The sequence below is a fragment of the Gadus chalcogrammus genome, chromosome 13, assembly GCF_026213295.1.
Source record: "Gadus chalcogrammus isolate NIFS_2021 chromosome 13, NIFS_Gcha_1.0, whole genome shotgun sequence".
NCBI lineage: Eukaryota > Metazoa > Chordata > Actinopteri > Gadiformes > Gadidae > Gadus > Gadus chalcogrammus.
This window is the reverse complement of record NC_079424.1, coordinates 5687254-5698131: the sequence shown is the minus strand read 5'-3', so window position 1 is coordinate 5698131 and position 10878 is coordinate 5687254. Positions and strand designations below refer to the sequence as shown.

General features: G+C 47.2%; 1 protein-coding gene across 1 annotated transcript in view; it reads right to left on the bottom strand.

Annotated features, from left to right (window-relative positions):
• Window positions 1-618: 618 nt before the first annotated feature.
• Window positions 619-10878, bottom strand: part of LOC130402312 (plexin-A2-like) — a 15157-nt gene continuing 4897 nt past the window's right edge. The window contains exons 4-9 of the mRNA XM_056606464.1: window positions 10760-10856; window positions 7836-7950; window positions 6476-6676; window positions 4577-4673; window positions 3219-3418; window positions 619-774 (exon numbers count right to left, since the gene is read on the bottom strand). Coding sequence (XP_056462439.1) covers window positions 619-774; window positions 3219-3418; window positions 4577-4673; window positions 6476-6676; window positions 7836-7950; window positions 10760-10856 — 866 coding nt within the window. The remainder of the gene's footprint in view (window positions 775-3218; window positions 3419-4576; window positions 4674-6475; window positions 6677-7835; window positions 7951-10759; window positions 10857-10878) is intronic.

Here is a 10878-nt window from a genome sequence, read left to right as displayed (position 1 = left end):
ATGGCGGAGGAGACGGGAATAAACACATCACGTGGTATTATTGGGATTCATCTAAGCAAAAAGCCCCCATGTCAATTTGTGATTTGGTGTTCGTCTGTGTTGGTTTTTATCTGAGAAATTCAGTATGGTAGGTTCTGTTTGTGTGTGTGTGTGTGTGTGTGTGTGTGTGTGTGTGTGTGTGTGTGTGTGTGTGTGTGTGTGTGTGTGTGTGTGTGTGTGTGTGTGTGTGTGTGTGTGTGTGTGTGTGTGTGTGTGTGTGTGTGTGTGTGTGTGTGTGTGTGTGTGCCCATCTGCCAGTCTGTGTATGTGTGTGTGCATGCATGTCTCTGTCTGTGTCTGAGGGATTTTTTGTTTGTTTTAAATACCCACGTTTGTTCAGTGTGTGCATACGTCTGTGTGTGTGTGTGTGTGTGTGTGTCTCTGTGTCTGTGTCTGTGTGTGTGTGTGTGTGTGTGTGTGTGTGTGTGTGTGTGTGTGTGTGTGTGTGTGTGTGTGTCTCTGTCTGTGTTTGCACATCAAACACATCCCCTCCGCCAGATGGGAGTTCCTGTAATATTCCAGCATTACTCCGGTAATATTCCAGCATCATCCCTGCATAACTCCATTGGGAGGTGGGACTTACTGCTCGGCCGTGATGTATCCCTCCTCCTGGGGGGTGCACGCCACCCCGGCCACCTCCACGTTGCCCTGGAGCTCTGAGAAGGACAGGCCCAGGTTCAGGCCCTGGATGGTGACCATGGTGCCGCCCTCCGTTGGCCCAGCCACGGGGCTCACCTGGGAGCAGGAGGAGGGAGAGATGGAGCCACAAAGACCTTTGTTGTGACTAGAGTTAGCATTTTTCTGTGTAGTACGTTATTTCGTTATTTCGTCAAAATTGTTAGATTTTACGAACCAAATGTTCTTAATTGTGAGATGATGTTAGAAGAGCAGTGAAATGGTAAAAACATTCAATATTGCATTTTGTTCAAAAACTAAATCAATTTCTCTCTCGTCATAACAAAGAAAGAATTGAATGAAAAGGGAATAAGTAGAGAGACAAATTAAATATTACACTCAGAAAAATGTGTTCAACAGTAATTAAATAACTAGTAATGACAAAAATAGATTCAATCAGAAAAGGCAGAGAAATAAATGTAATCACCCAGTGAACGCAGTCGAAATTAGAGTTTACATAAGAACGATTATAGACCAGACTCAATAGATCCTGATGAGGCAAGGTCTTTTCCTCTCAGAGAGATTGTCCCAGAGATTAGGGCTTCGCTAAAGGAAAGGCAGGTCAACTTTAGGTCCAAGCTCTGTATGGGGGAGGTTCCGCTCAGGAATCTTGGCTGTGCACTGGTTCCGATGAGTCTAAGAAGGCTTTGAAAGAGATCCAAATCTCACATTGGAATTCACTGGAGGCCAGTAAATAGTAAGCCTGGGAACCAGACAAATCTCGCGAGCTCAAGTGTCATATGCTCTGCGGAAAGGTCTGGCCTCCCTGCCGTACAAACATTCTTCTGCCCGGTACAAAATCACAAGTCCGAGCAATCGCAACCGTTTGTCCAACGTGAGGCGGGATAAATACGATGACAATGCAGAGGAGCGCGGTATAGGCATCGCAACAACAACAAATATGGCTGCCGCTGAACAGTCTGTTCATTCCGCTCTCGAGACAGTATTAAACCAACTTAAAGAAGAACAGGAGATAGCACTCAATTATTTTTGTGGAGAAGAAATTATTTCTCTGGTCGCTCTGTGCCAACTGCCGAGTCACATGTTTCGTTGCTGTGACTGTTAGAGGGCCTATCAAATTGCGTCCAGAGGCTTTTTGGTCTGAGCCCGTTGGGCTCGCCCCATGGAAGTCAGAAGTGAAAGGAGGTTTCAGACTAATTGCAGTTTGAATACTAGCCAGGCTAGTTAAGTGTGACGTTCCCAAGTAAAATGTAGAATACATTTTTTGATGCCTGCCAAAGGGTTTATGGGAGTTCGACTTGATATGTGATAATGATGTATAAATTATTCTTAATTGGGGAAAAACGTAGTTAAATTATTTTTATCTAGGCACTGAATATGAGCTACAGTCGAGGCAAATGGGGACAAGAACATTTCTCCTTGTCTCTCCCTGGGTGATTGCCACCTTGAAGAAGACACAAACCCAACACCACTCATCCAGGTGAGTGCTGGATTTCAGCCCGCTTGCACTAGAAAGGTAAAGCTCAGGTCAGTGTGAGTATATGGGTTTGCATCACCAAGATCCTTCAGTGGGGGGGGGGGGGGGTTGGGGGCAGGTGCTTCCAAATGCCCTTTAAACATTTCAAACAAAAAGACACTGAAAAATAATAATATACAGTATTCCAAAAGGACCCTGTGAAGCCTGTTGTGGAAACCTTTCCTGTGAGAGGCCCCTCCCAGCCCAGCGTGACAGCTGGGGGCCCGCGGGGCCCAACAGGAGCGACGCCGAGGCGACGAAGGCGCAAGTTTCCTTCCCAGTTCCCCCGAGCGGCACAAGGCGGTTGATTCATTCTACGGGCGCTTCCTTGTGAAACGCTAATAGAGTGACAGAGACTTCAAAGGCTGGCGGCTCTTTTGAAGTGCAAGAGCCTTTGCTTCTCAGGGTCTGACCCACTGTGCCTCATTCATGAGAAAGGAACAAGGAGGGTGTGACGGCAGAGGAAGATCCATAGCTAACCTTTAAATAGGCTGATTGTGTTAAGCTCCGCAGCACTTTAGGGAGGCCGCCAGTGTGGTGTAAAGTGTGAAGAGAGACTCAGGTAGGAGAATGTTGGCAACGGCAGGATGGATGTTTGCCACGGAGGGATATTCGTTTTTTTTTCCTTGTGTGACATTTAGCGACGACGCGACAAAGCGGGCTCGGCCACACCGTTCGGTAATGACAGCAGCCTTTTGTGCGCAGTGAAAGAGAGGTAAGAACAAAGGAGGCTGTCGCTCTGCTTTCAGGAACGTTTCCGAATGAAAATAGGGTTTGCTGCACTCCCACAAATACCAACTGTCATCTGGTATATTTGGAATAAAAAAAGAACGCTCTTTCCACAATAAACCACCATTGACATTGTTGAGAAATTGCGTATTGATCCTTTTAAAGCTCTCTTGAATACAAAAATACCAGAAAAGGAAGCATTTTGTAAAGATTCAGTATAAAATACACAAAGAGTTGAGACTTGTAGCCTTCAAGCGCCAACAGAGCCGAAAACCGAGTGAACGTCGCCCCCGCTCACCTCTGTGATGCGCGGGTTGGTGCACTTGATGTTGCGGGCGGATTGGTCCATCCAGCGGCTGGCGTAAGGGGACAGCGGTGGGCAGTGCTGCTTCATGGTGCACCGGCCCTCGCCACTGCACCAGCCGCACTGGAACTTCCTGTCCGCGCGCAGACACATGCCGCAGCTGTCCCGCTGGGCACTGCACTTGTACAGGTTCACTGTGGAGGGAAGACCACAATGGAGCTTGGTCAACTGAAACCCAACTCAATATTCATCTGAAACTTAGCTTCAAATTCAAGTCAATATTCAACTGAAAATCGGCTCCAAATTAAACTGAAACTCAGCTCCAAATTAAACTGAAACTCAGCTTCAAATTAAACTGAAACTCAGCTTCAAATTGAACTGAAACTCAGCTTCAAATTGAACTGAAACTCAGCTCCACATTAAACTGAAACTCAGCTTCAAAGTCAACTGAAACTCATGTCAGAATTCAACTGCAACTCAATTTACCTAACATAATCCCTACAGTACCTAACGTGATCCCAGTGTACAGTCTGCTGCTCAATTCAATCACAACTTAAATCTTACGTATTACATTATTGGCTCCGTGGACATAACAGCAAGAGAAAATGGTGAAACATTAAAATACATCTTGGGGGAAGTGTGTTCGCTGCATTCATCTCGAGGAGCAGTGGGCAGCCACAGAGCAGCGCCCAGGGACCAACCGCCAGACAACTCCAGGACTATTGCCCTGGTCAAGGGCACTGGCAGGAGTATTAACCTCTCGGGGGGGGGGGGGGGGGGAACAATTGGGAGAACACACAAACCAAGTCCTCACAGAACGGTCCCGGCGGGGTTTGAACCCATGTCCTGCTCGCTGTGAGGCGACGGAGCTGAACCAAAGGGCCAGCTAACCTACTTGTGCATATTAATAAGCACAGAGAGAGGCCAGACGAGGACAAGCACAGGACAACCCTCTGCTCCGGCTGAATCCGTGGGGATTCAGGTTTGTTTTGACAGCACTCCGTCGGACCGCTGAAGGGCCCTCGATGACAGCGTTCGCAAACACACACAGACACGCGGACACACACACACACAAACGTGTTTGCACACATGCTTACACACACACGCACACATTGTAACAAACACATGCACACACACGCACAAACACACACGCACATGCACACACACTAACAAAAACACGCACACGCACACACACAAACACACACACACACATACGGGCACACACACACAGACACACACACACACATGGATACCTTTATTTATGTTCACATCCATTCTTAATGGACATAGACAATAACACACTCCAAATCCCGAAACTTCAAGGTACTTTTAGGGAGGAAGTGCGGACGCACCTTTGATCTTGGCGGGGTTGTCGATGATGAAGTTGCCGTTCCACACGATGGAAAGGTCCACCGCCAGGTCGCTGATCTTACCACCCTCGTATATGTACTGAGAGAGACAGAGAGGGAGAGATAGAGAGACATAAGCAGGTGTTGAGAGAGAGAGAACGAGAGAGAGAGACATCAGGAGATGGAGAGCGAGGGAGAGGGAGAGGGAGACATTGAGGCATAGAGAGATAGTGAGTTAAAAGGAAGAAATAAAGTTAGGGATACAGAGAAAGACAGAAAGAGGAAGACAGTGATCATTGTGTGTATGAGAGAGAGAGAGAGAGAGAGAGAGAGAGAGAGAGAGAGAGAGAGAGAGAGAGAGAGAGAGAGAGAGAGAGAGAGAGAGAGAGAGAGAGAGAGAGAGAGAGAGCGAGAACCACAATGCAAGAGGAAGATAAAAGGACAGAAGGGAATCAGGAGATAGAGCGTGACAGAGAAACAAGAGGGAGGGAGAAAAAAAAAAGAAGAGGGGCAAAGCGAGACAAGGAGAGGGAGAGGATCGCACGAACGTGAGACGGCGGGAGTGCAACGGCGGAGTGCTTTTAACCACTTGTCAGGCGGGCCGTGGCTTCCTGGTCCACTCCTCCGCGCGGACACTCAGCCCCGCGGGACGAGCCCCGCATCAAAGGGAGAAGGAGCATCTCTCACGCATTGGAAACATACATAATAGAGGAGTGTGGGCCGCGTTCAATCATCATTAGCCCGTCGCCTGAGCGCTCCATTAGTGGTGCGTGCGAGAGTTCGGCCCTCATCTGTCCTCGAATACTTCCTCAAATAGACCTGGGAGTTCACGGAGAAGAGGGTTGCATCGTTTGTTGGGATGCGTTGCAACCCTGTGGGGTGGACCACATCAAGACATTACTTTTGATTACATTCAACCATCTTCATTTGCCCTGCTCAGCCTCCATCTCTCCCCCCACCCGCTTTCCCCGTGTCTTTCCCTCTCCTCCCTGTCTTTTCGAGATCCTCTTTATTCGCTTTGCGCCTTCAGAAGATCCAGGAGGGAAGTTGCTACATCATGTAACCTGTATGTTCTCTATCACTGAGACGGCCTCGTGGCTATGAACTCTCAAGTGGAAGCTACACTGGTTTGCCCCATTCCTAACCTGCAGTCATCTCTGTGAAGATTCATGAGGGCCATAACCCCTAACCTACCCCTTAATGCATCTGAATTCAGTCCCTTTATCGTGGGTTCCCGTGCCCAAACTTTGCGTGCAGTGAATCACCTGCGGGAGGTGCTAAATATTTGACCCACCAAATGTTTTGCGCAGCAAGCGATTCATTCCTATTCCCAGGTCAATCGTGAGATAATTAGCGTACCTCTATGGGTATTGTCTACCAACAAGAATGTTTTGAAAATGGGTTGAAAATGTTTCAATTGTTAAGTAGGTAAAAGGTTGTTCATAAAAATGCTAATTTGTCTCACAAAAAACCTAGGGCTAGATCACTAAATAGTAAATAGAATTGTGTGTTTGTGTATGTTTGTGTGGGTGCGCTGGTGTCTGTTTGTGTGTGTGAGAGCGCTCGTGTCTATGGGGGGTTGCGCGCTCGTGTGTGTGTGTGTGTGTATAGCTGTGCGCGTGTGTGTGTGCGTGCACGCCTGTGTGTTTGTGTGTGTGTGAGAGAGAGTGCTCGTTTCTGTTGGTTGATGCGCGTGTCTGTGTGTGTGCGTAGCTACGGGTGTCTGTGTGTTTAAGCATGCGCGCGCGTGTGTACGTGTGTGTGTGTGTGTGTGCGCGCCTGTGTGTGTGTGTGTGAGTGCGTAGGTGCGCGAGTGTGTGTGCGTGCACGCCTGTGTGTGTGTGTGTGTGTGTGTGTGTGTGTGTGTGTGTGTGTGTGTGTGTGTGTGTGTGTGGTCCGTACCGAGCTGTTCTGGCACTGCACGCTGGTGCTGTTGAAGCGCAGCGCGGTGACTCTCTGGCTGGAGCCCTGCACTTGCACCACGCACTCGTAGCCGCGCTGGCCCGACTGCGGCTGGGGAAGGTTCCGGGCCCGCAGCGTGATGGGCCGGACCTCGCCCGCCGGGATCAGGATCTGACCCGAGTCCAGCAGCTGAGGACAGTCCTGACGACGGGGAGAATAAGTATTAATCATGAATAAGAATCAAACGATTTAATAATAGGACAAGGGGGTTCAGCAAAAGGTTCTGACTTCGAACCCGACTCCCGTAGGCAATCCTGAAAGAGATGGCTGTCCCGCTGACAAGCTCAATAACGGTGTGTGTTCAACCATTCACAGAACGGCACTGTGAATAAAACAAAATAGTAAATGCCATCCATTTCCCTTCAGCATGAGACCCACTATTTTGTACTATTTTGCGCGAGCATTGTATGATATAGCGTTTACGAGCTCCTGGCTGATCGTTAAAAAGAAGCTGAAGGCAGACGTCAGCAAAATCCTTAATGTTACCTTACAGGCTCATTTATGCAAATGTCTACAAAGCAGCTTCCCGCACGGGTCTCCCGCTCTTTAAAGACACAAAAAGCTTTGGCGGTTGACACGAGATCATTCCCTTAGCGTGGAATAGAGATTACACTATAGACACCGAACTTAGGCCTATTATTATGCTGTTAGAGGAGCAGGCTGCACGCCGAAACGGAGACAATGACACTATTTCACAAAGAGGCTCATTAGGGTGTCAGGCAGCAGAAACCAACTCTTCCGACTCACAAATCTCTGCGTCAGAAAAAGCTCGATAGCATATGAAATCGACTTTTCAACTGTTTTTCTTTTGTTTCATTTGTGAATGTCATTATCCCACTACGCAGCAGCATTGCAAATTCGTATGGCGTGGTTTTGAAAGTAACTTTTGCGTGGGTGGCTTTCAAAAGCGTGCGTTGACTGACAATGTAGTGTTTGACCCATGGCACAGGGACAATTTGTCTGTTAGCTATTGGTGGCTGTTAGCTTGTGGTGGTTATGAGGTTGTGGTTGCTGTTAGCTTGGGGTAGCTGTGCTTAGCTTGCAGTGTCTGTTGACTAGTGATGATCGTTAGTTTGTGGTAGTTGTTGGCTAGGGGTAGCTGTGATTACCTTGCGGTGTCTGTTGAATAGTGATGGTGGTTAGTTTGTGGTAGTTGTTGACTTATGGTAGCTGTTAGCCTTGGGGTCTGTTAGCTTGTGGTCAGGGGGAGCTTATTGAATGCTGTTAGCTTGTGGTGGCTACTACCATGATCCAGTAGCCGTGTTAGCGTTAGCATGTTGAATAATAAGTTAACCGGTACCTCTGAGGCGTTGACCCGTCCCTCCAGGAAGGAGCAGCTGCTGGGGTCGTGGGTGCACAGGTTGCGATATTTACACCAGTGGCAGTGGAAGGTGCTGTTCACACAGGAGAGACACCTGGACAACACACAAGGCATACACCGCTCATGAGACACTCATTGTTTACAGACCCCAGACTGATGTGGGTGTGGTTCTTTTATTATTACAAGTTTTCTATAAGTTCTCTTCAACCATAAAACCATTTGAAATTTACTACAAACAGGATTTACGTTGCATTCAAAAATATGAATTATTAGCTTCAATGTACTGTAATGAGTGAGTAGCATAATTGCAGAGGGTAAAACACAGTGAGTCATGATTAATTGCAGCTTGTGTTCAGTCCCTCCTAGTCTTGCTCTAAGCTATCTGCCACACGCTTGGATACTCGGAGAATTTAAATGAACAAAAATAGCTGCAAGGCAAAGACAGAAAATACCAAGATTTGCTCTCATTCCTATAGATCTGCGCTCAATTGTTGCTATTCATTTGTTAAAAACAAATTAGTTCAACATTTATCAAAACAATTAACATATTGCCCTGTCAAGCAGAGAGGCCACTGGAGTGACAACACACTGAATGCTCATTTTGCATGTGCGCATGTACTGTTCAAGGCTGTGAACACCAGCACAAGCCATCAGATGTACCAAGAGTATTAGCAAAGTAAACATCAACCACAAAGAATAATAACCTTTATTTTAAGGACTATTAGATTCCTATTTATTTTTTTCCAAGTCATTGTGTCCTATTACTTTTATTATTATGCCACCCAAAACCACCTCAGCCGCACATTAACTTTAACCTTGTTATTGAGACAAAACTGTCTTATTGTGATCTCCTCACACCCTCTCTGCTTGGAGGGATATCAACACGCCAACACGCTATTAAAGAGTGAGCACAGCAGTACAGCGTGTTGCACAGAACCGAGGGAGTGTTTGAAACTGATCTGGGGTCATCACTCTCAACAGTGGCATCAAGGTTGGACGACACTCCATTACAGAGTGAGAGAGAGGGAGAGGGAGAGGGAGCGAGAGAGAGAGAGAGAGAGAGAGAGAGAGAGAGAGAGAGAGAGAGAGAGAGAGAGAGAGAGAAATTGAAAGGTAAAGAAAGTAAAACCAAGCTGATAAGATAGATAGATAGATAGATAGATAGATAAATACTTTAATAATCCCAGAGGGAAATTATTTTTGTCACGAACTCCAGATATACATATAAGATAAATGTATTGTTGATAGACTAATGAGTACATTCATGCTTGCAGGGTTCAATCGGGACATTTTGACAATGTCCCAGTGGCGAGATTACAGAGTTTGAGTTGAAAATGATTTTCAGATGAGCTTGTTCTTGGCACACATGGACATTAAATGAGATGACGCAGAGCATGCATGAAACAATGGGAGCGCACGTGATGCGTGAATCACTCCAGCGCAGAATAGCTCATGGCAATGTAGTTATGTCAATGATTGCTGTGAAGCCTCATTAAATATGGATACCATATAGCTGGCAGGAGCCAATATTGATAATTATGTGTGTTTGTGTGTCTGTGTGTGTGTGTGTGTGTGTGTGTGTATGTGTGTGTGAATGTGTGTGTGTGTGTGTCTGCAAGACAGAAGGTTGTGTGTTAGTTTATAAATGAGCAGGATTGCATTCTAACCACTGTTGTAAACAGCCATGGGAGTGGTGGATGGTTTAAGTGCATCAACTTGGAGTGTGTGAGTGAGGGTCTATGACGTGTGTGTGCATGTGTGTGCATGTGTGTGTGTGTGTGTGCGTGCGTGCGTGCGTGCGTGCGTGCGTGCGTGCGTGCGTGCGTGCGTGCGTGCGTGCGTGCGTGTGTGTGTCTGTGCGTGTGCGTGTGCGTGTGTGTGTGTGTGCTCTCCAGACACAAATTAATTATAAAGATGTTGAGTTACTGAGGTGAGTGGGTGCGGGGAGGGACGCGGGCGTAGTGCACGGCAGAGAGAGAAGGCCTTTGTTAGAAGTGTGCTTGGTCTAAATTATTAATTATGGAGTTAAATAGGGTCAGCCCATATCCAATGGCAGCCATGTTTGGCTACAGCCAATGAGATGCTGTCTATTTAATATGCAGGGACGTTCTTGCTGAGGTAGAACAAGGGAAAAACTCCTAGCTGTACTCGCAGGGCGCATTTCCAGCCGCTCCTTAGCTCTTTATCCATCATCCTTGAGAATTCTGGATGACCATCTCCGCTCGGTGAGGGAAACAGTTCTAGAGAAAGGCTGTAATTCACGAAGGAAGCGAAAGTTGCCTTTGACTGACGGTGGACGACCTTGCCGTGAAATGTGCATTGTGAATGTTTAATGAAACCCGATCGGTGACTGAAATCCTTTTGGGAATCCAGACAAACGAGGCGATACAACCAGACATGGTTAATGGTGTTATGAAAATGTAAGCGAATTGCACCGCCTGGCTTATAAGACGTTATCCCAAGTCGGAGGCAGCTCATCAATACTACTGGACCAATCAGAAGAAAGGTGATGAGGCAGGGGCTGGATATCTACTGGACCAATCACTAGACAGGGGAGGGAAGGATATATCCTGGACCAATCAGAAGACAGGGTAGGGAGAGGCTTGATCTCTACTGGACCAATTGAAAGACAGGGAAGGGAGGGGCTTGATATCTACTGAACAAGTCAGAAGACAGATGAGGGAAGCGCTTGATATCTACTGGACAATCAGACAAGTGAGAAAGGGGCTCGATATCTACAGGACTAATCGAACGACAGGAGAAGGAAGGATATATCCTTGACGAATAAGAATACAGGGGAGGGAGGAGCTTCATCTCTACTGTACCAATCAGAAGATAGGCGAGGGAGGGACTTGACATCTACTGGACCCATCAGAAGAAAGGCAACATAAGGCTGGACTTACGTGCGATGGACGCTGCAGTTGTAAAACTTGACCTCAGTGCTGGCGACCATTTGACCCGTCTCCTTGGAGTTGAGACGCAGTTCCACCCCAGACCAGTCTAGACGGAGATGGAGACGGAG